The sequence below is a fragment of the Pongo abelii genome, chromosome 1, assembly GCF_028885655.2.
Source record: "Pongo abelii isolate AG06213 chromosome 1, NHGRI_mPonAbe1-v2.0_pri, whole genome shotgun sequence".
In the NCBI taxonomy this organism is placed as follows: domain Eukaryota; kingdom Metazoa; phylum Chordata; class Mammalia; order Primates; family Hominidae; genus Pongo; species Pongo abelii.
In genome coordinates this window covers 179,996,074-180,023,461 of record NC_071985.2, presented here as the reverse complement: position 1 = coordinate 180,023,461, position 27,388 = coordinate 179,996,074, and the positions used below count along the sequence as shown (strand labels likewise).

Genomic DNA, 27,388 nt, shown 5'->3' with positions numbered 1-27,388 from the left:
CTCATAAAAGAAGAAGAAGAAAAAAAAAGGAACAAGGCAATGAAGAGGGTAGGAAAGACAGTCTTGAATTGCTACCACCACCCCTCCCTCATCCTCTGGCAGCAGCTGGCTGCCCGGCACAGAGAGAGAATCTGTGTGCTTATGGGACTTTGCATTGGAACTGAGTGCTGCCCTGTCACAGTAGAAAGCAACTCAGGGCAGAATTCAGCTAGTGCCCACAGAGGAAGCACTTAGAGAAACCCAGAGGGGAATCATCCATCCCAGCGGTCAGGTTCCGGCGAGCCCCACCACCACTGGCTAAAGCGCTTCAGGGTCCTAAATAAATTAGAAAGGCAGTCTAGGCCACAAATACTGCAATTCCTGGGCAAGTCCTGGTGCTGTGCTGAGCTCAGAGCCCGTGGACTTGGGGTGCACACAGCCTAGTGAGATACCAGCTGGGGAGCCAAAGGAGTGTTTATGTCACCAGTCCCCCAACCCCAGGCAGCACAGCTCACAGCTCCAGGAGAGACTCCTTTCCCTTAGAGGAAAGGAGAGGGGAAAGTAAGGAGGACTTTGTCTTACAGCTTGGATACCATCCCAGCCACAGTAGAATAAAACACCACGCAGAGTCCTGAAGCCCCCTTGCCAGGCTCTATCTCCCAGATATTTCTAGAGCTACCATGGGCCAGAAGGGAACTCGCTGCTTTGAAGGAAATGACCCAGTCCTGGAAGGATTCATCACCTGCTGACTAAAGAGCTGTTGGGCCTTGAATAAACATTAGTAATAGCCACAGTACTGGGTGAGACCCAGTACTGTGCTGCCTTCAGGTGTGACCCAGTGCCTTCCCAGCAATGGTTGCCACAGGGAGAGACTCCTTCTGCTTAAGGAAAAGAGAGGAAAGAGTTAAAAAGGAGTTGGTCTTGCAACTTAGGTACCAGCTCAGCCACAAGTAAAATAAAGCACCAAGTAGGTTTCTAAAGCCCGGACTCCATGCCCTAGCTCCTGGACAGCATTTCTAAACCCACCCTGGGCCAGAAGGGAACCTGCCACCCCAAAGGGTAAGACACAAGCCTGGCTGGATTCACCACCTGCTGACTAAAGAGCCTTTGGGCTTTGAATAAACATCAGCAATAACCAGGCAATACCATAGGCCTTGGGCAAGACCCACTACTGTGCTGGCTTCAGGTTTGACACAGCACAGTTCCAGCAGTGGTGGCTACAGGGGTGCTTGTGTCACTCCTCTCCCAACTCCAGGCAGCTCAGCATGGAGAGAGAGACTCCATTTATTTGGGAGAAAGTAAGGGAAGATAACAAGAGACTCTGCATGGTAATCCAGGGAATTCTCTCGGATTTTACCCAAGACCATCAAGGCAGTACCTCTGAGTCTACAAGAGTCACAGCATCACTGGGTTTGGGGTGCCCCCTAATGCAGTTACAGCTGCAGTGACCAAATATTTACATCACAACACTCATTTCCCTTTGAGTACTTGGAAAAGCCTTCTGAAGAAGGATGGGTACAAATAAGCCCAAACTGTGAAAATTGCAATAAATACCTACTTATTCAATGCTCTGCATTGACCAACAGTCACAAACATCAATACCATCCAAGAAAACATGACCTAACCAAATGAACTAAATAAGGCACCAGTGACCAATCCCAGTGACAGTGATATGTGACCTTTCAGACAGAGAATTCATTGTCACTGAGGAAGCTCAGCGAAATTCAAGATAGCACAGAGAAGGAACTCAGAATCCTGCCAGATAAACTTAACAAAAAGATGGAAAAAGGAACTCAGAATCCTGCCAGATAAATTTGACAAAGGGATGGAAATAATTTTAAAAATTAAATAGAAATTCTGGAGCTGATAAATTCAACTGATATACCAAAGAATGCACCAGGGTCTCTAAACATGAGAACTGATCAAGCAGAAGAAAGAATTAGTGAGCTTGAAGACAGGCTGTTTGAAAATACACAGAAGAATTGAAAGAAAAAATAACAAAAAAGGATGAAGTATGCCTACAATATCTAGACAATGGGCAAATCTAAGAGTTATTGGCCTTAAAGAGAAGGTAAGAGAGAAATTAGGATAGAAAGCTTATTCAAAGGAAGAATAACAGAACTTTCCAAACCTAGAGAAATGTATAAATATTCAAGTACAAGAAAGTTATAGAACACCAAGCAGATTTAACCCAAATAAGATTACCTCATGTCATTTAATAATCAGACTCCCAAAAGTCAAAGATAAAGAAAGGATCCTAAAAGCAGCAAGAAAAAAGAAACAAATAACACACAAAGAAGCTCCAATGCGTCTGGCAGCAGGCTTCTCAGTGGAAAGCTTACAGGCCAGGAGAGTGGCATGACATTTAAAGTACTGAAGGAAAAAAACGTTTATCCTGGAATAGTATATCCAGCAAAAATATCCTTTAAACATGAAGGAAAAATAAAGCTTTCCTAGACAAACAAAAGCTGAGGGATTTTGTCAACATACCAGACCTTTCCTTCAAGAAATGCTAGAGTATTCTTCAGTCTGAAAGAAAAGGATGTTAAGCAATGAGAAATTGACGGCACAAAACTCAATGGGAATGGTAACTACACAGACAAATGCAAAAGATTTTAACACTAATTGTGTGTAAACTACTCATATATTGAGTAGCAAGACTAAAAGGTGAACCTATCAAAAATAATAACTTTTCAAAACATAGACAGTATAAGACATAAATAGGGGCCAGACACAGTGGCTTATGCCCATAATCCCTGCACTTTGGAGGCCGAGGCAGGTGGGTTGCTTGAGCTCAGGAGTTCAAGACCAGCTGGGGCAACATGGTGAAACCACATCTCTACTAAAAATACAAAAAATTAGCCAGGCATGGTGGCACATGCCTATGGTCCCAGCTTTTCGGGAGCCTGAGGTGGGAGGATCGCTTGAGCCTGGGAGGCGGAGGTTGCTTGCAATCAGCCAAGATCGCACCATTAAACTCCAGCCTGGGTGACAGGGCAAGACCCTGTCTCAAAAAAAAAAAAAAAAAAAAAAAACTATATCGATATATAAGATAGATAGATAGATAGAGATAGATAGGCCGGGCACAGTGGCTCACACCTGTAATTCTAGCACTTTGGGAGGCTGAGGTAGGAGGACGGCTTCAGCACAGGAGTTTGAGACCAGCCAGACACTTTTTCTTTTTTTTTTTTTTTTGAGACGGAGTTTCACTCTTGTTGCCCAGGCTGGAGTGTAATGGCATGATCTCAGCTCACCGCAACCTCTGCCTCCCAGATTTAAGCAATTCTCCTGTCTCAACCTCCCAAGTAGCTGAGATTACAGACATGCATCACCATGCCGGCTAATTTTGTATTTTTAGTAGAGATGGGGTTTCTCCATGTTGGTCAGTCTGGTCTCAAACTCCTGACCTCAGGTGATCTGCCTGCTTCGGCCTCCCAAAGTGCTGGGATTACAGACGTGAGCCACCACACCCGGTCTCTTTTTATTTTTTATTTTTTGAGATGGAGTTTTGCTCTTGTCGCCCAGGCTGGAGTGCAGTGGCGAAATCTCGGCTCACGGCAACCTCTGTCTCCTGGGTTCAAGCGATTCTCCTGCCTCAGCCTCTCGAGTAGCTGGGATTACAGGCGTGCGCCACCACACTCGGCTAATTTTTTTTTTAGTAGAGATGAGGTTTCACCAGGTTGGCCAGGATGGTCTCGAACTCCTGACCTCAGGTGATCCATCCGCCTCAGACTCCCAAAGTACTGGGATTATAGGGTGAGCCATTGCACCTGGCCAAGAATACTTTTCTACACTAAAGTTTTTTTTGCCTCAGAAGACAAAACAAAAAAGACTCTTTTATCACCTGAGGTCCCGTCACTTCTTTAAAGTTTAGAGTGACTTTTTTTGATGTCTACTTTACTACCAACTTGCTTCATTGCCCCAAGCACCCTTATAGGAGGAGGTGCACTGGAGTCAGGAACCCTGACATCTCAGTGCTGTTGTTAACTTGCCCCATAGTCTTTGAAGGAGTAGAGTGTGGTGGAAAAAGAATGAGTCCAGGAGTCAGGACACTTGGGACCTTGTCCCAAGCTGGCCTGTTTTTAGCAGGGTGAGTTTAGGCTAATCACTTCCCTTCAAATGAGGCTTAGTGAGGCCTGGTTCCTTTCAGCAGGTGCAATCTGTTCAACCAGTACTGTGCTTAAAGAAGCCACGCAATTTAGCAGAAAGAAAAAGTTGTCTACAGGTCTACCTGCTGAACAAATTCCCACACTATACAACTTGGTCTTGGTCCTGAATGGCTGTTGGTATTCGGATTTTAAAATGGATTAATGGAAAACTTTTCTGAGACCAGACATTTTATCCTGTTATCATGTAAGAAACCATTTTCCCCTACACTGAAATACCTACTAAAACCTAAAATATCTGTATCTATAAAAGGTGATTTTAAAAACTCCAACCACCATACTATTTCATACCTAAACCATCAAACCAGTGTTAAATTTCCTTAATGGTATTAATTTTACTTTTTTTTTTTTGACATGGGGTCTCGCTGTCGCCCAGGCTGAAGTGCAGTGGTACGAACTCTGCTCACTGCAACCTCTGCCTCCCGGGTCCAAGCGATTTTCCTGCCTCAGCTTCCTGAGTAGCTGGGATTACAGGCTCATGCCACCACGCCCAGCTAATTCTTGTATTTTTAGTAGAGACAGGGTTTCACCATGTTAGCCAGGCAGGTCTTCGTGACCCGCCCGCCTCGGCCTCCCGAAGTGTTGGGATTACCGGTGTGAGCCACCACATCTGGCCTAATTTTCCATTTTTTTGAAGCATTATCCAAATAGGGTCCAAACATTGTTATGTGTCTCTTAAGTCTCCTTTATAAGCTCCCATTCCATCTGTTTCCCTTGTAATTTATTGAAGAAACCAGGTCATTTGCCTTGGAATTTCCTCTCAATATGGCTGATTGAAGTCCCACTGTATTTTTAAAACATGTTTCTGTATTCTCTTATTTCCTATAAAATGGTTAAGTATATCTAGAGAGTTGATTAGACTTGATTTTTGGGCAATACTTCACATAGAATGTTAGTGTTCTACAAAGTAATTGAGAAGAGTTCACATATTCAGGTCTTTATAAAATAATAAAAATTGGATTTTATCACATATTTATTAAAGACAATCATTTATAGTTCATAAAAAAATACTGCCCTGATATACACAAAATTTTCTACTCCCACCCACCCCCCCGCCATGTCCACACCAATATTCAATCTAGATTGGTTTAATCTTGAAGTGTAATCCAATAAGACTGAAGACCAAACACTTCAGGTCCTGGACAAGATAATAAAATACTCGTAAGCCTTCTGGATCCCTAAAATGCAAAAGGAAAAAAGTTTAGGCATTAAAACTTTGACCCATCAAGTGTCCCTAAAAAGGAAAAGACTATATATTAAAATGGTATATTATGAGGTAATTTAAATATGCTGAGTTTTTAATATAGGGAGATGCTTACATTAAGTGAAAAAAATATAATTAAAATAACAATTATTAATCTCAACTGTATTTTGTATGCTTCTTAAAAAGTATATATTCTATTAATGCACAGAAAAAAGACTAAAAAGAAATACTGCAAGATATTAATTAATGGTTGTCTGATTGATAAGGTTGTGGATGATTTTCCCCTTTCTACTTTTCTACATTTCCTGTATTTTCTACAATGAGCACGTATTACTTTCAGAGTTAGGAAAACTTTTTTTGTTTTGTTTTGTTTTGTTTTTGAGACGGAGTTTTGCTCTTGTTGCCCAGGCTGGAGTGCAATGGCGTGATCTCGGCTCACTGTAACCTCCGCCTCCCAGGTTCAAGAGATTCTCCTGCCTCAGCCTCCCAAGTAGCTAGGATTACAGGCATGCACCACTACGCCTGGCTAATTTTTTGTATTTTTAGTAGAGACGGGGTTTCTCCATGTTGGTTAGGCTGGTCTTGAACTCCCAACCTCAGGTGATCTGCCCGCCTCGGCCTCCCAAAGTGCTGGGATTACAGGCGTGAGCCACCACACCCGGCCCGAGTTAGGAAAACTTTTTAAAAAAGTAGTAGTACTAAGCAGGACCAAAAGGTTGAAGATTACTGTGGCATCACTGGCTAAGAAGAGTGTCCAAAGGAAGACAATTATGCCCAACGTTTGCCAAAAGTGAGCCGTACCTAACCCGAATCCGCAAAACCTAAGAGCCAAAGAAGTTGCCAAATTCTAAGGATTCTTTGCAGCACATAGGTTCGTGCCTCAACTTGATAATCTGCCCCACTGACAACATGAATTTTAAAATCTTGATCCCTTTTCACCAAACCAATGCTTTTGCAAAAAATAATAAATTTAAGGCAGGGCGCGGTGGCTCACGCCTGTAATTCCAGCACTTTGGGAGGCCAAGGCAGGCGGATCACGAGGTCAGGAGTTCGAGACCAGCCTGGCCAACACGGTGAAACCCTGTCTCTACTAAAAATACAAAAAAATTATCCGGGTGTGGTGGCAGGTGCCTGTAGTCCCAGCTACTCAGGAGGCTGAGGCAGGAGAATCACTTGAACCCAGGAGGCAGAGGTTGCAGTGAGCTGAGATTGCACCACTGCACTCCAGCCTGGGCAACAGTGTGGGACTCCATCTCAAAATAATAATAATAATAATAATAATAATAATAATAATAATAATAATAAATTTAAAATAAAATAAAAATTAGATCCTAAAAAATGTCAAGTTTCACCGAACTCAGATTTTAAGATGTGCCAGTCTCAACAGTCACACTGAGAAAGCTATTCAGACTCAGTGACTCTACGGTTTATCATGAGCACTTTTTTGGCATATTCCATTTTTTGTTCTGGCTGCTCCTATGCATTAATCTGTATGTGTGTGTCAACAAGCAGCTCGCAGTAGCAATGGCTGAATGAAAACCAAAAGTAATAGGAGCAAGTCCTCAAAAATAATCTGGGGTCCCTCCCTAACAAGGAGGAAAAAGCTGCCCACCTGCATTTTCCATTTGCCCCAGATCTTCCCATAATGGTCCCAATTTGGTTAAGGTTTCTTATCAATCTGCTCCAAAACAGACACAACTGGATATAAGGATTACGCACACTTACTTGGATTGATTGACATCAATAAGGGAACCAATTTTTGATGTTGTAAAAGAAATGTGTTCATCTCCAATGACGATTTCAAGCTCCTAGAAACATTTTAGAAAATCCAAGTCAAGTAGAACTGGATTATTCATCAAGCACACAGAAGGATTAATCATTTGCCAAATCACACAAACGTGACTACAGATGGCCATAAAAACAAGGGCAGTTCACTCTGAGCACTAAACTGTGCTGGGCACTAGAAACAAGAGATAAATATAGCTCATATTTAGAAGAAGTTGTACCCTTAAGGCTCTACCATTTCTCAGACTTGGGAAAAATCTATGTAGGTTTTTTTTTTTTTTTTTTTTCCTGAGACAGAGTCTTGTTCTGTTGCCCAGGCTGGAGTGCACTGGCATGATCTCAGCTCACTGCAACCTCCACCTCCCAGGTTCAAGCAATTCTCCTGCTGCAGCCTCCTGAGTGGCTGGGACTACAGGTGCCCGCCACCATGCCCAGCTAATTTTTTTTTTTGTATTTTTAGTAGAGACAGGGTTTCACTGTGTTAGCCAGGATGGATTTTTTTGTATTTTTAATAGAGACAGGGTTTCGCTATGTTGGCCAGGCTGGTCTCGAACTCCTGACCTCAGGTGATCCGCCTGCCTCGGCCTCTCAAGTGCTGGGATTATAGGCATAAGCCACTGCGCCCAGCCTATGTAGTATTTTGTATGAGTTTTCATTGTCAACAATGTGGAGTAACATGAATACATCTATGTTTTTAAAATACGAAACAACTGGACTGGGTGTGGTGACTCACACCTGTAATCCCAGCAGTTTGGGAGGCCAGTGCAGGAGAATCACTTGAGCCCAGCAGTTTAAGACCAGTCTGGGCAACTTGGCAAAACCTCATCTCTACAAAAAATACGAAAACTAGCTGGGTATGGTGGCATGCATCCGTGGTCCCAGCTACTAGAGAGGCTGAGGTGGGAGGATCTCTTCACCGCAGGAGGTCAAGGCGGCAGTGAGCCATGATCTCATCACTGTACTCCAGCTTGGGCAACAGAGTGAGACCCTGTCTCCAACAACAACAAACAAAAACAAAAACCAAAGAATCTAATCTATCTAGGCAACTTCCAGACCTTAGGTTTCATCCCCACTTTGTCACTCCCTACCTGTATGATGTTGGATCTCAATTTCCAAACAGTGACATGAGTACCATAAACCTTCAAAAAGTATCTATGTGTAGCCTACTGGGTGCTGGGTATTGTTCTCAGTGCTTTGGACAGATAAGTAAAACCAAGCAAACCAAAGATCTCTGCCCTGTGGAATTTATATTCTTGTGAGCCCTATTTACTTTTTCTTCTTTTTGATCCATATATACTTTTTGTTATAATTCAATCAGAAAATAGAAAAAACTGAGATGTTTCCAATACTCAGATTTATAAATTATTGCCACACTTGTATCAGATTTTTTTTAAAAAAGAAGTAAAATATTACAAAGTTTATGTCCATCTCCCATTCTGTTCTCCCTCCTGTATCCCCTGATTTGTTCCACTCTTGTTTCAGATTTGGTAGTATGTTTTTACTTATTTCTTTTTAGATACAGGATCTCACTCTGTCACTGAAGCTGAAGTGCAGTGGTAGGATCATAGCTCACTGTAACCCTGAGCTCCTGGGCTCATGCTATACTGCACCTTTAGCCTCTCGAATAGCTAGGACTACACGTATGCGCCACCGCGCCCAGTTAATTTTTAGGGTTTTGTTTTGTTTTTTTTTTTTTGTAGAAAAAAGGTCTCACTGTGCTCAGGCTGGTCTTGAGCTCCTGGTCTCAAGTCATCCTCCCACCTTGGCCTCCCAATTAAGAAAAAAAGTGCTGGGAATGCAGGCATGAGTCACTGCACCTGGCCTAGATGTGGTAGTGTGCTTTAACATTTTTACAAAAATGGTCTTATTATACATACTTTTTACATTTTTCATTCCACATTGTTTTCGAGATTTATCAATGTTGAGTTACACAGATCTAGCTCATTAGTTTTAAATGCTTATGGTATTCCATTTCCCTACTGAAATAAACTTAAGTTCTGAATTTTTATTCCTATAAACAATGTAGCAAGAATATTCTTCTATACATCTCCTTGTACATGTGAAAATGTCTCCATATAATTCCTAGTATTTTAAATGTTGCCAGATACCACAAAATTACTCCCTAACGCAGTTATACTAATTTTATTCTCACTCTTTTCTCATATCATTTTTTAAATTCGGCAGATTTTTTTCTGTTGTTATTCTAATGGGTCTGAAATGGTATCTCACTGTTGTCCTTTCATTTTACAAATGAAGCCGTAAATCTTTTCATATTAGCCACTTGTTTGATCTTGTAAGTTATCTATTCATAACCTTTGCACATTCTGCCACGGGACTGTCTTTTTATTAATTTGTAATTGTTTATATATTCTGGATAGAGAACTCTTGCCAGTTTTATGTTTTGCAGATATCTTCTTCCAGTCTATGGCTTATCTTTCAACTTTATCTTGCCACCCTTGTCAAACCTAAGTTGTAAAGAAGTCAAATTTACCAATCTTACCCCTTAAGGAGTTTTAAAAACTCCTTCTCTACCCAGAAATAATAAAAGTCTATATTCTGTTTAAAATTTTTAATTTCTATGGCCTAATTTAAAAAATATTCCATAAATATATTGTCAGCTGTCCTGGTACAATTTGTTAAATAATTCATTTTTTTCCCATTAATGTGAAAGTCCACCTCTGTAGTACACTTTTCCAAGTTTCCATATATTCATAGGTTGGTTTCTGGGCTCTCTATTCTGTTCCATTGGTTTAGCTGTCAATTCCCGAGGCAATATCATACTACAAATGACCATAGCTTTATAAGAAATCTCCAGTATCATTTTGGCTACTCTTGCCTCTGATTTTCCATGAACTTAATGCTCATTCTATTAGATTCTAAAGGGAAAAAAAATCCTACTGCGATTTTTGTTTGAATTAAGAGTGAATTTATAAATTACTTTGTTGAAAACTGACATCTTTATGATACTGAATCTTGCCATCCACAAAAACGATACATATTTTTGTCCTTCTATAAAGCCCTTTCAAGTTTTGTACATCTTGTTAAATGCATTCCCAAGTTCTTTATAACTTTTCTTGCAATTATTAATGGGATTGATTTTAATTACAGTATCCAATGGCTTATTGCTGGTACAAAGGAATATGCCCTTCTCTCTTTACAGAATTGTTGTGATGGTAGAACGAGTTAACAGAAATAAAAATTTTATAAATGGTAAAGCAAAATACATATATATGATATTACTGAGATCCCTTGAACATAAATTAAAGTTAACTTTAGTAAGTACTGAGGGTGGATTTGTTAAAAAAACTCTTCTTCAAGGGTTGGTCCATCATTTTGAGATTATTAGGAATGAGTTTATATGGGTTTTCATATTAATTTAACATATACATTATTATTGAGCTTTTACTATACATGGGTACTATTTTAGTCACTAGAGATATAGCAGTGAAAAAAACTGAAAAGCAAGACAATTTTAGACCATAATAAGTGCTACAAAGACAACACATATTGTGATGAAACTGAAAGCAAAAAGAAAAAAAAACACACACAAAAAGACAACACAACAGATCTTTTTCTTAATGATGGGAAGAGACTTCTTAGATTGGATGGACAGGCAAGACATCACTGAGGAAGTGACTTTTGAAGACCTCAATAATAGGGACAGTCTTGTATAGAGTTAAAGGAAGAATATTTTAGGCGGAATGTGGCAAGTGCAAAGACCCTGAAGTAAGACCCATCTAGGTATGTCTGAGGAATAGAAATGAAGCTAGTAAGGTTTGAACACCATGACAGATTGGAAACATGGTAAAAGATAAGGTGGGAGTTTGAATTTTAAGTACAGTGGGAAGCCACTGGAGTTTAAATCAGTGGAATACATAAGCAAATTTACATTTTTAAAGATCAGACCAGTAGGATGCGGCAGCTCACGCCTGTAACCACAGCACTTTGGGAGGGTAAGGTGGGCAGATCACCTGAGGTCAGGAGTTTGAGACTAGCCTGGCCAACATGGTGAAACGCCACCTCTACTAAAAATACAAAAATTATCTGGGCATGGTGGTGTGTGTCTGTAATCCCAGCTACTCTGGAGGCTGAGGCAGGAGAATCGCTTGAACTCAGGAGGCGGAGGTTGCAGTGAGCCGAGATCATGCCACTGCACTCCAGCCTGGGCAACAGAGCGAGACTCCATCTCAGAAAAAAAAATCACACTGGCTTTCAGGATGGAAAAATGGATGGTATGGAACAAGAGGAAAAACAAGGAAATCTATTAGAAGTCTGGATCAGGATGGTAGCAGTCAGAGTGAAAATACCTTTTCTGTTAATTCAGTTCAATATGACAGTGGCTTTTATTTTTTAGTTACCAAAATGGTGCTCAGAATGAATATATACATTAATGTATATAAATATACATGAATTTAAATACATACACTGAATTATTTGTATGATTTTCCTTTCATTAGATTGTTGAAATAATTATGTTCCATTTCTCTTTGTATCTCCACAACGCTTTGTCCATAGTAGTTAGTAAGTGAGATAGGCAGCAAAAGCTTTAAGTGGAGGAGGGAGTGTGGGGGGTCCTAAGAAGAAATTCAAGGCTGGGTTCTTGGTGGCCAGCAGCACTTGTTATCTCTGTTCCTTCCCATGGGATTAATGCTTCCTTAGACCAAAGCACTGGCAATCTGCTTTCTGCAGGGCTGACCACCACCAACACCACACACACACACACACACACACACACACAGTTTCACTATCATATGCAGATTACTAAACCTCATCTTATTTGTAAGATTTCTGCACTACAGGATAATCAATCAAACACACCTGCCGGCCCACTCGGTCAGGAGGAGGCCACAGTGCATCATCCTCTTTGGTAATTTCACTGTCATCAATTATTCTCTTCAGTTCCTCCATCACGCTTTTATGTACATAAGCCTGAAAGCAAGTTAAAAAACAAAATGTATGTTGTATCCTTAAGCAGTGCTTTGACTCAGATAGTGATGGAAGACAAAAATAACTGTTCCTGTAGACTTATTTCTGACATCTCCTTAAGTGGGAACACATTCATGCTCAACCTCGGCATGGTGCAGGTGAGGGACAGGGTCAGAAGTATCCAATAACTGCACCTCAGTCCCCTATCTAGCTGTTACTACCTCCTGGTACATCCTGTTCACATGGCCCTTCTGCCTGTCCACATAGCCAACTCACAACGAAACCCAAAACAGATCTGTGAGTGCCCCCTGCCGTGGTTTGAATGTTTGTGTCTCCTCCAAAAAATTCATATTGAAATTAATCCCCAATGCAACAGTGTTAAGAGATAGGGCCTTTAGGAGGTGATCAGGCCTTGAGGGCAGAGGCCCCAGGGATAGATTAGTGCCTCAGGAGAGAGCTTAAGGGAACTAGCTGGCCCCTTTCTTGTTCTTTCACCTATGAGGACACAGCATTCATCCCTTCTGGAGGATGCAAAAACAAGGCACAGTTGTGGAAGCAGAGACCGGGCCCTCACTAGACACCGAACCTGCCAGCGCCTTGATCTTGGACTTTCCAGCCTCCAAAATTGTGAGAAATATATTTTTACTGCTTACAAATTACCCAGTCTCAGGCATTTTGTTGTAGCAAAAAAGAGACTGCGACACCCACATGCCCTGGTTATTAATTTTTTTTTTTTTAAATGGAGTCTCGCTCTGTCGCCCAGGCTGGAGTGCAGTGGTGCGATCTCGGCTCATTGCGAGCTCTGCCTCCTGGGTTCATGCCATTCTTCTGCCTCAGCCTCCCAAGTAGCTGGGACTACAGGCACCCGCCACCATGCCCGGCTAATTTTTTTGTATTTTCAGTACAGACAGGGCTTCCCCGTGTTAGCCAGGATGGTCTCGATCTCCTGAGCTCGTGATCCGCCTGCCTCGGTCTCCCAAAGTGCTGGGATTACAGGCGTGAGCCACCGCGCCCGGCCAGTTATTCTTAACTAGGTAATACACTCCTGAAGAGCAAAATGTATTTTAAAAGACATGCCTGTGTAAAAAAATAGTGAGGATACTGACATGTGTGAATAAGCATAAAATCAATAGCTAAAATAACAGTATGAAAATATATGCTAAGACATTTTCAAAGGTGGCAAAGTGGTTAAAAGGAAAGAGTAGCTTTGATGAAGCCTTAATGATGTAGAAATCACAGAACGGAGAATACGAACTTTACTGGGGCAGGAATTGGGAATTCCTGCTGTATCTCTTACTAGCAGGGGTAACTCTGAACAAGCCTCATAATATCTGGGCCTTTATTTTCTTATTTGTAAGGGGGCTATAATACTCTCCCCCATCACACGGGCTTACAATCAGGGTTAAATAAGATGCCACGCCTGACATCTAACATGCATTCAATGATGTCAACTGCTTTCCCATGCTCCCTTTCCCACTCAGATGCAAATTAAATAGCTTCCATTGTGTACTATGTGCCAGGGAATATACAGAGCACTTTAAATATAACATATTTAATTTTATGACAGCACTTGGGAGTGGGAGGTAGCTTTTATTATTCCTGTTTTTACAGGTGAAGAAACAGAGATTTATCAAATTCAGCCAGGAACTTGCCCAAGGTCACATGGGGTAGTAAGCAGCAGACTCAGGGTTCAAACCAAGGTATGTCAAAGGTTACCAGTAATTGATTCCACATTGTAAAATAAAAAAACCCCAACTAAAAGATGACTTGGGAAATAATCCAGAAGCTGTCTACAGACATGTGTCTCTCTCCCTGTTCTTTATCTTTCAATACTACTATAAACAATAAAAACAATGCAAGACAAAAAGCTGAAATGTAGCAAATGAAGGACTCTCAGAAGGCAGAAGGCTCATACCTCTTTTCTGATCATGACATCATTCTTGTAGTTGCTGTTGTTGGCATATCTTAACTTCCCTGTGGGGGTAAAAAACAATTTCAACGTATAATAAATACGTATGAATAAAGCATCAATACCATACCAAGGCATCAGCAGTTGCCCAAAATGTATCTAACTTGCTCAAAGTGTCTAACAGATTTATTATTTACTCTTAAGGTATTTCAACAATACTAGTCTTTTCAGTTCTTCACTTCAGGCTTAAACAGCCAAATATACAGCTGACACTCAACTACCGCAAAAAGCAGCTCAGGTGAGGTATAAACACAGGCAGTCTCTTTTCTGACTTTGTTGAATCACAGTTTTGCAGGTGAATGTCCTGAAACCAGGCATAGTAATTGATAACTTACCGGCACATAGGACCTCCTGAGGCTCAAATGAGCTGTGAAAACATTTTGAAAACTGTAGGATGCTGTTTACATATATTATCATGTGACTGTGCCACACTCTATTTCTGTGATGGAAAAGCTGCTGCTTTTATCACTGAGCACATTTGGTACACAAGACCCTTTGCCCATGTGTGCATCTGACAGATTAATGTGAGTATATGGTGGGGATGAGGAGAAGACAGAAGGAAATAGAAGACATGTAGACTAGAAGACATACATGTGAGATGAGCCCAATGAGTTTATTCCAACAGCCTCTGTGCTGTCTCTCTGCCTCAAGTTTCTTCACATTCAGTTCACTGTCCATACAGTGGACAAGGTGATGTGGTAACATCTATCAGATTAGGTTACTCTAATACTTTGATAAAGTCAAGGGCTTTCCACTGCCTTCCTGGTAAAATCCAAACTCCTCAACATGGCATACAGCTAAGCTAAGCCCCTGCCTGCTTTTCCAGCCTCATTCCTGCAATATTCTTCTCTCACACAGCTGGAGTCAAACTACTTGGTTTCTGCCTGAAACATCCCAAGCACTTTTTGGTTTTCGGCCTCTTTGCATGCTGTCTAAAATGCCTTCTTGACTCTTCTTGGTCTCCTAAACAATTCCTCACATCCCCTCCTCCCATCATTTTATGTAGGAAGCCTCCTCTGACCCTCAGGCTTGGTTAGGTGCACCCTTCTCTGCTGCGAGCCTCCTCTGTTTCTTCTTACCACAACACCTAATATGCTGTTTTATCACCACTTACAAATCTATCTCCCTCACAGTCGGGGCCTGTCAGATTCATCTTTGTGCCCCACTTAGTGGATATCTTCTGTCATCTTTGATTCCTCTTTCCTTCACCACAGTGCCTCTGCCAACAAAATCCTATCAACGATCAAAGTCCAGTTGGTTCTGCCTCCAACAGTTTCCTAAATCTTTCTCTCCATTTCTACTATCTCTGCAGTCCCAACCAATTTTTTTTTTTTTTTTTTTGAGACAGAGTCTTGCTCTGTCACCCAGGCTGGAGTACAGTGGCACTATCTCAGCTCACTGCAACCTCCGCCCCAGGTTCAAGCGATTCTCCTGTCTCAGCCTCCCAAGCAGCTGGGATTACAGGCGTCTGCCACCACACCAGGCTAATTTTTGTATTTTTAGTAGAGACGGGGTTTCACCATGTTGGCCAGGCTGGTCTCGAACTCCTGACCTCAAGTGATCCGCATACCTCGGCCTCCCAAAGGGCTGAGATTACAGGCTTGAGCCACCGCGCCCGGCCCCCAACATCTTTCCTGTCTTGACAACTGCAACAGTCTCCTAATCAATAGCCCTGTTTCCACTCTCGCCCATTCCGCACCCAATAACCAGAATGCTTTTTCAAGAACAGATCACATTTCTTCTCTGCTTAAAACCTTCCAAGCCCGGCCGGGCGCGGTGGCTCACACCTGTAATCCCAGCACTTTGGGGCGCCGAGGCGGGCGGATCGCCTGAGGTCAGGAGTTCGAGACCAGCCTGGCCAACATGGTGAAACTCCGTCTCTACTAAAAATACAGAATTAGCCGGGCGTGGTGGTGGGCGCCTGTAATTCCAGCTACTCGGGAGGCCGAGGCAGGAGAATCGCTTGAACCCAGAAGGCGGAGGTTGCAATGAGCCGAGATCGCGCCATTGCACTCCAGCCTGGGCAAAAAGAGCGAAAGCCGTCTCAAAAAAACAAAAAACAAAAAACAAAAAAAAGCCTTCCAAGTCCAAACTCTTTACCGTGGTCTATAAAGACCTACAAGGTGCCGCTCCTACCTACCTATCCGACATCATCTCCTGCTATCTCCCAGCTCACCACTGACCACCTGAGACAGGCCTAGCTCATTCCCGCCCTGCAGCCTTGACATCTGGTATTCCCTTTGGGTAGAATGGTCTTCCTTGTGAGCTTCACAAGGCTAAGCCCTTCTTGTTAATTAGGACTCGGCTGCAATATACCCTTTACAGAGAGCTCTCTAACGGCCAACCTATCTAAAAGCAGCCCATCCAGCAATTATTCTACCATGTTATTTTTTGACCACTCACTGCTATCTGGAATCATCTTTTTGTTTATGATCTCTCTCCCGGCAGTAAAACACAAGTTCCACGAGAGGCGAAGTTTGTCTACCTTCGCTGCCGTATCCCCAAAGAGTGGAACAGAGCCTGGCACACAGTGGGCGTTCAGTCAACGTTTGTTGAATGGATAGAAAGACCCCGTGGAGCACACACAGTGGCGTTCCTTTCAGATCTGCACTGCACAGGTCTCAGTCCCTCCCTCCTCTAGTTCCCCACAGATTTCCGACCCTCGGCCTCCCCACTCGCCGGCCCCCAGGCCTGGTCCCCGCTCCCGGCGGGCGGCAGGCTGCTTTTACCGTCCGGTCGAAACTCAAACTCCAGGAACTCGTGGCCGAACTTGCCCTTGTGCCCCACGTAGTAACGCAGATAAAAGTCACTCTCCATGGCTCCCAAAAAACAACCGAGCCTAAACTTCCAAGAGCTAGCCGCACTGCCGCCGTCTGCGCCCGACACTGACGTTTGCGGCGGCGCGCGGAAGTGACGTCAGGTCCCGTCGTCGCGTCGTGGAGGTGTTCCTTCTCGCTAACCTCTTCGCCCGGAAGTGGCAACAAGACTGCCACACCCCCTCACGCCTATTCTGTTACAAAAGTTGTTTAACCCGGAGGCGGGGGAAGCCAGCTCCGCCCCTCCAGCTGGACGCCGGAGCGAGGTTGAGGTTCGTACCCCTGGGTTCTCTCCAGGCTTGAGGCCGAGAGCCAGCCGCCTGCCTACCTCTGGGCTTTGAACGCCGGGTCTGGTGACTTCGCTTAAAGACCTCGGGCCGAAGGCCCGCCAGGCTCAACCTCGGTTCACAGGACCCCCGACTTGTGTGAGTCGTACACCGCTCTTTACCGTCTCTGGACCTGGGTCATCTCGGCAGTAAAATGGGGTGAAATGACCCGACCTCCCCGGAGGATGCCGCGCACGATGTGTGCCTCAAGTTGGCTTCCACTGACCTGAACTGTTAAGAAAGCCCTCCTCAGTGACGCCTTCCTTGAATCCACAGTGGAGATTGCCGTTTCCCTGGAACTAATTCACCCACACTTACCCATTTCATCCCTTTCCACCTTTTATTTCTACCTTTCTGCCCCACTGATCTCTAGAATAGGTGCTGTGAGACGTTAGAGTGTTTGATCTCCCACTCCCCAGTCATCCCACTTACCGAGCAGTAATTCTCTGCCTGGCTGCACATTGGAATCGCTTGGGAAGCCTCTAAAAATACTGATGCCAGGGCTCTACCCCAAGCCAGTTAAAATCTCCAGCGCTGGACCTGGGCATTGGTACTTTTTGTAAAGCTTTCAGGTGAGTCAGAGTTGAGGACCACTGACCAAAGAGGCTCTTTCTTTTCAGGGCAAAGTTGTCCTCTGTGAAGACTTTCTGGCTCTGGAAAAAATTTACAGTTGAGTAGGCCCAGGGCAATCAAGATCATAATTATGTAATAGGAACCTGCTTTCACTCATCTAAGTTCCAGGCTTAGAAAGAATGAATGGTTCTAGAGACAGTGCTGAGATGACATCATTCTTGGGTCCTGGCAGCTAGAACTGTATACGATTCTGTAAGTTGGGACAGCAGTCTCTGATTCCTATTCCCAGTCTTTTTTTTTTTTTTGAGACGGAGTTTCGCTCTTGTTACCCAGGCTGGAGTGCAATGGAGTGATCTCAGTTCACCGCAACCTCGCCTACCTAATTTTTAAATTTTTTGTAGAGACAAAAAGTCTCCCTATGTTGCCCAGGCTGGTCTCAAACTCCTGGGTTCAAGTGATTCTCCTGCCTTAGCCTCCCAAGTAGCTGGGATTACAGGCATGCACCACCATGTCCAGCTAATTTTTGTAATTTTGTATTTTTAGTAGAGACGGGGTTTCACCATGTTGGCCAGGCTGGTCTCGAACTCCCGACCTCAGGCGATCCGTCTGCCTTGGCCTCCCAAAGTGCTGGGATTACAGGCATGAGCCACCGTGCCCAGCCCCCATCCTTAACACTGAGTCCTTTTCTCCCTGAAAAAGCATTAGCAGCAGAGTGTAGAGTAGGTGTGGTGGGGGAAAAATCATTGGACACAGGTTAAAATAATCCCTTGTGTAACAGTGACTCATTGTAACCAAAGGTGAACTGACTCAACTTTTTAGACTTCAGTTTCCTTCTCTTTAAAATGAGCATAATAATGTACACCTAGCCGAACCGTTACAAGAAGTGATGTCTCGGAAACTGTAAATTGCTGTAAAACCATAAGACATTTTTATTACAAAACACTGGATATGGTGGTAACAAGGGAATTGTATAAAAGAGAAGGGGGCTAGACCCTGGGATTACAGGGTGGCTCATACCTGTAATCCCAGCACTTTGGGAGGCTGAGGCAGGAGGATCACTTGAGCCCAGGAGTTTGAGACCAGCCTGGGCAACATAGGAGACTTTGTCTCTACAAAAAATTTAAAAAATAGGTAGGTGTGGTGGTGCACACCTGTAGTCCCAGCTACTTGGGAGGCTGAGGTAGGAGGATAATTTGAGCCTGGGAGGTCGAGGCTGCAGGGAACCATGATCACACCATTATACTCCAGCCTGGGTGACAAAGCAAGACCCTATCTCAAAAAAAAAAAAAAAAAAAAAAAAAAAAAAAAAAAAGAGAAAGAAAGAAAAGGGAACCACCAGGTATCAAGCACCTAATAAATGTCAGCCCCTAGGGTCAATGGGATTACCTGTGCTTGTTCTTTGAATCATCACAACAATCTTGAGGTGGTAATTAGAGTTAAGTATGTAGAGGAATTAAGCAATTGCTACAAGGTTATTTTCCAGGAGTAAAATGAAAATCATAAGTGAATCTGGGGATCTTCAGATGTGGCAAATAACAAAAGTGTTGAGAAATTTAAAGGACACACAACTCCAGTCAGGCTGTGAAGTAATCCAGGTTTCTGGATATGAGACATGGTGTAACTGAAAGAGCATGGTCTGTGTGTCTGCAGTGCCTGCATTCAGCATCATTTATTGAGCATCCACTGAGTGTCATGTGCAGAGAGGATACAATGCCGAGCAAGACAGTTCTTTACAGAGCTTGCAGAGGAGGCAGTTAAGGAGCATACAAGCAATTACAATGTAAGGATAAGATTACCAATAAAGGAAGCACAGAGGACTATGGAAGCACATGAGGTGACTCTTAATCCAGTGTAGGGTCCTTAGAGAAATGTTCCTGAAGGAAATGTTCCAGACGGAGGCCCAGAACTGTGTGATTAGAATATAGTGAGTGATGAAGCTGGAGATGGGGCAGAAGCAGAATCATGAAGGGCTTTATAAGCCATATTAAAAGAGTTTGGGCAAACCCAAGAATATTGGATTTTAGTGCCAGCAAAGCAGTTGAAGGGCTTTAAGCAGGAAAGTGGAAAGAAGTGGTGGTGATTCATCTATGGTACTTTAGAAAGACACTTTGGCTGCAGTGTTGTAGGTTAGATTGGAAAATGAAAAGACTAGAAGTATGACATTCAGATAAGTAGTTTAAGTAATCTATTAGCTGGGGAGGGTGGCGTGCACCTGTAGCCCCAGCTACTCAGGAGGCTGAGACAGAATTGCTTGAGCCCAGGAGGCGGAGGTTGCAATGAGCTATGATCCTACCACTGTACTCCAGCCTGGGTAACAGAGTACGACCCTGTCTCTTAAAAAAAAAAGTGGGTGGATTTGAGATGGAATACCATAATTTAAGGGGTAGGCAAAGGAGACTAAGATGTGGCCAGACAGATAGGAGAAAAACAATGAAATGGTATCATGGAAGCCAAAATAAGAGTATGCCAAGAAAAGAGTGGCTAACAGTGTTAACTGCTGCTTCCAGGTCAAGGAAGATCAAGACTGAAAATGTTTACCAGATTTATAATCGAGGAGGTCCTGGATGACCTTGGCAAAAGCAACCCCAATGGCATAGGAATGAATGGTAGGGCAGAAGTATTGGGATGCAAGTAGGCAAAAATTGTTATGGAAGTACAGAGGTGAGTTATCTAACCTAGTCTTAGAGAAAAGGGAAGGCTTCCTGGAGGAGGCATTACCTAAGTGGAGTACTCAAGGACAAATAGGAGTTAGTCATGTGGAGGCAGAGAAGGAAAATTTAGGCAGAGAATGCTACATGTACAATTGCTCTTTGGGGGCACTAAAAATAACCTTGTGACTTTGGGCAGTTACTTCGCCCATTTTCTCATCTATAAAATGGGAATGGATAGTATTGATAGTATTTATCTCACTGAATTGTTGACAAAGATTGGGATAATTTATGTAGAATACTGGTACACATTAGGGACTCAGTGATAGTTCACTCCCCCTCATTAAAGTATTACAATGAAACAAAAAGATTTTTTAAAAATGAATTTAATCTCTCTCTAGAAACAGTGCACTGATTTTACAAATGTCCACATTTGGTTTTCAGTTTACCAAGATGATGCCAGTATAGCTAGTGAGATGCAGCACACCATCTTCAGCCCCCTCGCCTCTGGAAGAGACACCAGACTGCAAAGGGCACCGCGTACAGAAGCTAACGGAACTTGAATGACAAGACAAAGAGCAGAACCAGTTAGTGTGACACAACATTCTAACATGCCTGATTCTTACATCAAATATGGTAACTTGGGGGTTGGTGGGGGGAGACAAACAAGGAGAATCCACTTGGGAACAATTTGATGAAGTTTGCAAACCAGCACTTTACCCCCAAATTAACAACTGCTTGTATGGAAAAAAAAATGCTCTTTTAAAAGTATATGGTTTGGACAGGTATTTTTTTCTCTTGTAGTTTTTGTAAAAAAGTATCAAAACCTTGGCTTTAAATATATATATATATACGTGTATATATATGTATATATACACGTATATATATACACGTATATATATATACGTGTATATATACGTATATACACAAGTGGCTTTTTAAAAATTACTTTTTTATAGCACAAAGTGTTTGTAAATGCAGAGGGTTTCTGCTAATTCTTGACTGTGCACATGGTGCATAGCCTGAATGAACAGAGCTTCCTGATTTTTTTTTTTAACTGAAAAATTGAAGCAGTAATTCTTTAACCTTCTAAATTCTCCATACCCTAAAAATACAGTGTGAGAAGTCTGTTACTCTATCTTCATGCATTTTGGGAAAAGGAATTATTTACTCTGAAACGTTTAATGCTAACTCATTTATATTTTGTGAAATGATGAGTGTATGGCTGGAGTTCGGGGGGTAGGGTGGAGAGGCTTGCATTCCTGTGCCATTTCCCCATTCCCACCAGTGCCCAACTGGACAGTGACTGGTATCCCCTCTCCAGACTCAACGTCTTCAACATTTTCGTTTTTCTTTCTCACAGTTGAGAAAATCTAAGAGGCTCTCGACAACATGGCATGCTTCTGTGAAAATCCCACTGCCCTTATATTAGTCTTCGTTGACCATATAAAAAATCTTTGACTCAAATATATGAAAAGCAGTCAGCATTTCCCTTTGGCCACTGGAAAGCTTGAGGCTGAATAATATCAGTTCTGCAAAGTGCTGGCAATGCATCCTAATGAATTTTCCATGATGCATTTAGTGCCTTGTACACAATGATCAAGAAATGCTTCATTGAATCAGAAATTAATCTAACTATTTTATAAAGTGCTTACATTGAACCTCTTTCCATACAGCCTCATTTCTTGCCCCCCTTGAGCCTTTTGTTCCTGTTAGAATGAAGTGTGCAATTCCTAAAGTCCCCATGCTCTTTCATACCTCTGTGTTTTAGCTCGATGTGTCTCTGCCTGAAGCAGCTTGGAATCCCCTTCTTAATTTTTAAGACTTAAGGTCACTTCTATGATGACCCTATTCTTCATCTCCTTAGGTGGAAAGACCCCTCTCTCCTTTGAGCCCTAACAGTGCTCTGAATAGAATCAGTGCCTTTTTTGTTTCCACATATATCTTCCTCCACTGCTACTGTGAACTCTGTAAAGTCAGAACATGTGTGACTGACCTTTACATCTGCAGTGCCAGGTGTGTAGTTGGTATCCAGTGAGTGGTTTTAGTGAATGAATATACTGTAGTCATACTGAGATAACTGGAGGGATCAATAGGACTTACTGCCATACATTTAAATCCAATCTCATTCTCTTTTTGCCAGTTAACGGGTTACTTCAATCTGTTTTATAAATAATCCGTGCTATCAAGAGTAAATAAGTACAGTTTCATTTTCTCTGTTTCTAGAAGGCATTTCAGCTAGTGCCTTTGTAATTCCACTGGAGGAAAGGTAGACCATAGTATAGGTAGCAGGTTTGATACACTGTTCAGGCAGCCCAAAATAGTCTTCCTGCGGAAGGAAATGGAGGAAAAGCACTGGGACTGGCTTCTGATAAATTTTCTGCCCTCTTGGCATTGTCTCTGAGCTTCCTTCCAGCTCTATAGTCCAGTGACTCTGTGATCTGTGATTGGCTGTAGATACCTATGCAAAGGGGGCAAAAGGCAAAAGATATGTAACTATACCTCAAAATGAGGCTGAAAAGCCTCTATGAATGGGAGAAGGTGGATCTGACTCCTCAGGTTTCATCTTATGTACTGCCATCCAAAACATGAATATTTCACAATTTGTTTCTTGTAAAGGGTTGCTCCCATTGCTGCCTCTTTCAAACTGCAGTTGTAGCATATGCAGGAAACATGAATGTCTCTGAGAAAAGTTGTGAATTTCATCATCATTTTGAGATCTCAGGCTGTATGTCCAGACCCCATTCATTATTTTTTTCTGTGAATGCCAGGATCTGACTGAAAGTTTAGAAACTATGCCTAAGCCACTGTTATCATTTAATTCCTTGGAAAATTCAGTTTCTTTGGAAGAAGGTTACAGAAAAAGTCACTTGTTTTGAGTACATTTCCATGTTTTTCACTGTCATCATTTTTCTTCAGTCAAAAATAATTTTACTTTCCGTTCTTAAAAGAATAGTAATATGTGAGTAAGCTCCATAGGAGTTGGCCACCTGTTCTTAAAATTCTGTTTGGTATTGGTCATTCTAGGTCAACTGCATTTACCCTCTCAATGAATGTTTCAGGACTATCAACACATGCATGTCATGAGGAGATTGCTGGATTATGCAAAACACAGGTCCAACCTCCAGAATATAGTTATTTTCTTAGAGTTTAGGAGGCCAAGAGTGACGCAGAGGAAGGTCCTAGGTACAGGATGCTAGAACTCCAGAATGTCTGACTGAAAATTCAAAGGGTATCAAGCTGGTGAGATATCCAACTTCATTGAGTTGGGGGCATCTGGCAGGTAGGGATGGGAAGGCATTTGCTTAAGTGTGTCAAGTTCCAGGTATGATGAGATTAGATGCATCTCCTCTGCTCCTACTTAAGTCAAACACTTCCATGTTGCACCTTGTCCCTGGTTGTCTAGTGGGAGTAAGTGGCAGAACAGCAGAGTTAAGAAACTCAAACTCTTTCTCTTTGGATGGGAAAGCCATTGGGGACTGAATCCTTCTGGGACTATAGGATTATGTTTCCAATGGGAGACCCCACAAGTAGAAAAGAGCACTTCTCCCTTCCTCCCCCAAGGCCAGGAAAAGCAAAGAAGGTGTCTATAATGAAGAACATCTATACATATACCCGGAGTTTTTCCTTTTATTTACAAAGCAGTAAACCAAATTCCTGTGTGAACATAAATATCCAATATACTATGATATTGCGTATGCCATTTCCCCCCTCAAATATGACTTCAATTTTGGCCAGTTGTTCTGACTTAAGCCAAAAATTAGTTTCATCTATATGAACATATGATGGTAAGTAACCTATTTATTACCTTAAAATGTTTCCCCACATAAAGGAAATGGTAGAGAGTGAGGGGAAAAGAGAAATAAGAGATGTAATAAAACCTATTCCACCATCTTTATCCTCATCCACAGCATATCCTAGATGTTCAGTGCCTGGGCCAGTCTCTATAGTAAACTTGGGCTGTTCTGGAAACGTCTCCACTTAGCTCTGTAAGGATGGCACCCTTCAGGGTGCTTCAGAGGAAACTTACTGAATTCAACCCAAGTCCTGAAAGAAATTGAAGAAGTTACTCAGAGAGCTGAACTTTAAAACAAGGAGTAGCTGAGGGTGAGGCATATTCTATCTTGAGTTTCTGAGCACTCTGGTACCGTGGAATGTCTGTACACTGACCTTCGCCAAAGCCAAGAAAGCCCTGGTAGGAGTCACAGCGGCCATGGGTGAGCTGAAAGGCTTTTCCTGACTTCCTGGGGTCTCAGGAATAGCCAGAGGTGAAAAGATTTGCCTTTTTTACTACATAATTGCACAAACCATGGTATCTATTTTCTGAGCCAGATTTCCAAAGGCTTTTCTGAAAACTACAAGATATACCCCTTGTGGACTGTGTGAAAATAAATTTATCTTTATGTATTTGAACAGTAGCCATAGATGTGCCTCTTCTCTACAGATTTTTCTGTCACACACATACACATATAAACACACACATACACACACAGAGTCTGCGTGGTGGGCCAAACATGCCAAAAATAAATACTCTCACTTCTCTAAATTATTTATAGAACTCATCTGGTTTTTAAAATATGTTAATAAATAATCTAAATAGGGGAGGGAGTTGAAGTGTTTTTTTTTTTTTTTTTTTTTTTTTTACTTATGTTGATGGATAGCCACAAAGCATAATCATCTTATTTACAAAAAACAAACGCTCCAAAACCTAAAAAAGTCCCCCCAGCAACCAAACATCTTCTGTAAATATAGTTTTTAAATGATGAGTAAGGTACTGTGCCATTGGCCCCCATTTGGTTATGTGCATCATGTTAGTCAGCAGTAGCCATTCCACGAATTCCTCATGGGTAGTGCAACCAGTTAAAAAGTGTATAAAACATTATACATAGAAAAACTCTCACATCCTTTGGATGTTTGCAGTTCATCATAACTTTGTGGTTACCTTTCCGCAACATAAATTTAAAAAAAAATCACACACACACATACACTCACACAGACCCATATATAGAAACCCATTCATCCAGTCATACACCATCCAGAGTGTAGTGCGTGGGACTGAATTCCATGAGGCACGAAGGGGGTGATCCCATCCTCAGGGTAGTCCATCATCTTCAAGGCTTAATGCCACTCGCTGGGGAGACAAACCAAAGAATTCATCATTAGATCCATAAGAGTTACTATTTATTGAGTATTGACAAATTACAGACTTACGTTACTTTAACAGGTATTAGCTCACATAATCTTCAAACTATCCTAAGAGACAGGATTTATCCTATTTATTTTACAGATGAGAAAAAAAACTCAATGAGCTTAAGTAGGGTTTGTTCTGGATCACATAGCAAGTGGCTGAACTAAAATTTGATCCCAGGTCTGTATGAATCCAAAGCTGTAGATTTTTTCATCATTCTGTTTTGTATCTTTGTAAGGAAGAGTTGCACAGATCTAAATTTTCTCAATCCTCCCTTATAGGATTTTAGGTTTGGTCAATTTCAGTGGGTTAGCTTTGGCAAATGTTAAATTTCAGGCTATGGGGTTACTTGTCTCTAGCATGCTAATCACATTTAGAAAGGTAATATACTGCACCTTCCCAACAGATTAAACTGAGTTGGGAGGCAATGCAGGTTAATTAAATTCCATCACTCTCTCCCTCACCCCTGCTTTCCAGTCATTCGGTAGATGCTAGACTCCTGTCTGCCAAAAATGGCTGACCATGAGATGGTGAGCCCACTAACCCCTGAGCCAGTCTATTCCACTGTGGACAACAGATTTAAATTCTTTCCTATATTAATGTGAAATTTGTTTGTTTATATCTTCTGACATTCCCTGATTCCATCTCTCAGACTCAGAGACAGTTCTACATAGGACAACCGTTGAAATTTATAGATGGTGTTTGAATTCCCTTCCCTTCATTCTGAGTGTTTTCTTCTCCAGGATACACATCTAACTTTCCCCAACTAGTCCTGATGTAATCTTGTTTGCCTCTTTTCCATTTCCCTCCTTTGGAAAGACCCTCCCCAGCTTCAGTACTTTTCCTCATAGTTATGTGAATTTGGGCCAGCCACTTTACTTCTCTGAGACTTAGTTTTATCATCTATCAAATGGGAATAGTAATAGGACCTACCTCACAGGGTTGTTGAGGAATCAAATGAGATAATGCACAGAGAGTGTTTAGCATAGTACCTAACAACACATAGGGCCCAGAGTATCCTAGGTCAACGTAACCAACATAAAATAGAATCAGACTAGTATCTCCCATCTCTGGACATTCTACATATGATAAAAAGTAACTCTGCTGCCTTTCAAGTCATCTTTGGGTTATCTGTAGTTTTTTTATGAATGCAATGGCCATCCTCCACCAGTGTAGATATTTAAGACTATCTTATTCTAGTCTAGCTACCCTTCCACTCTCTCCAAGACAGATCTCTAGGCCAAAGATAGGCCCCAGTAGTGATGGTACAGTTATCTGAGAAATGGACAGAGGAGAGACAGGTTGTTGAGAATATTGATTTCCAGAGCTTCAAGGCTATTTACCTCATGATATAAAGGAAAGAGCATGGGCTTTTGTGTATATACAGACTGGAGTTTGAATTCTGGTTCTGCCACTTCCTGGCTATGACCTTAGGCAAGTTATTCAATTTCTATGAGTCTCAGTTTCCTCATCTGCAAAATGGGGCTAATAATATCAGCTTGATAAGGTTATTATGAAGATTAAATGAGAAAATGTATGTAAAACACTGGGAACAGTGTCTGACACACAGTAGGTGCTCACTAAATGTTGATTTCCTTATTTCTCTGCAACTGGCAGAAGCTTATTACTCGGTCCTTAGGCTCATCAGGAGTAACTCCCCCTGAGTCATTTCTTTCTCTGGAAATAATGTCACTTTACATGTGCAGAGTGCTTTGTAAGTCACAAAGTGCTCTCACATGTGCTATCTCACTTGTACTTTATAAACTCAGGAGGCAGGTAGAATGGGGGTTGTTATTCTCATTTTACAA

The 27,388-nt window shown here is 42.1% G+C and overlaps 2 protein-coding genes and 1 long non-coding RNA gene across 23 annotated transcripts in view; 1 reads left to right on the top strand and 2 right to left on the bottom strand.

Annotated features, from left to right (window-relative positions):
• Positions 1 to 5,066: 5,066 nt before the first annotated feature.
• MAGOH (mago homolog, exon junction complex subunit) lies at positions 5,067 to 16,945 on the bottom strand. Of its 2 annotated transcripts, XM_002810806.3 has the most exons (5): positions 16,759 to 16,945; positions 13,976 to 14,034; positions 11,953 to 12,063; positions 7,075 to 7,157; positions 5,067 to 5,323 (listed from the first exon to the last, which is right to left on the bottom strand). In XM_002810806.3, exons 1-5 carry the CDS (start codon positions 16,844 to 16,846, stop codon positions 5,224 to 5,226), a joined length of 441 nt encoding a protein of 146 aa, XP_002810852.1. In that variant the 5' UTR covers positions 16,847 to 16,945; the 3' UTR covers positions 5,067 to 5,223. The 2 variants fall into 2 exon arrangements, with proteins under 2 accessions (XP_002810852.1, XP_009248435.1); XM_009250160.4 differs by lacking the exon at positions 11,953 to 12,063.
• The window catches only part of LOC103892585 (uncharacterized), a 31,466-nt gene continuing 21,023 nt past the window's right edge, over positions 16,946 to 27,388 (top strand). The window contains exons 1-2 of one of the 5 annotated variants that reach the window (XR_010135864.1): positions 16,946 to 17,743; positions 20,837 to 21,180. This is a non-coding gene — a long non-coding RNA (uncharacterized LOC103892585). Of the gene's footprint in view, positions 17,744 to 20,836; positions 21,181 to 27,388 lie in introns of those variants that run through there. The other 4 variants (XR_008514832.1, XR_010135863.1, XR_008514835.1 and 1 more) reach the window with 4 other exon arrangements.
• Positions 24,003 to 27,388, bottom strand: part of LRP8 (LDL receptor related protein 8) — an 81,650-nt gene continuing 78,264 nt past the window's right edge. For all 16 annotated transcript variants that reach the window (XM_054534673.2, XM_054534674.2, XM_054534680.2 and 13 more), the window contains one exon: positions 24,003 to 25,523. In XM_054534673.2, coding sequence (XP_054390648.1) covers positions 25,485 to 25,523 — 39 coding nt within the window. In that variant the 3' untranslated portion in view covers positions 24,003 to 25,484. The remainder of the gene's footprint in view (positions 25,524 to 27,388) is intronic.

What these genes read in the sequence shown, in the direction of transcription:
- MAGOH (XM_002810806.3), bottom strand. Translation starts at nt 16,846, where the DNA reads ATGGAGAGTGACTTTTATCTGCGTTACTACGTGGGGCACAAGGGCAAG. An exon ending in ATGTCATGATCAGAAAAGAG is followed by an intron (nt 12,064 to 13,975) that starts GTATGAGCCTTC and finishes ACTTGCTTTCAG; the next exon opens with GCTTATGTACATAAAAGCGT. An exon ending in ATTGATGTCAATCAATCCAA is followed by an intron (nt 5,324 to 7,074) that starts GTAAGTGTGCGT and finishes TTTGCATTTTAG; the next exon opens with GGATCCAGAAGGCTTACGAG.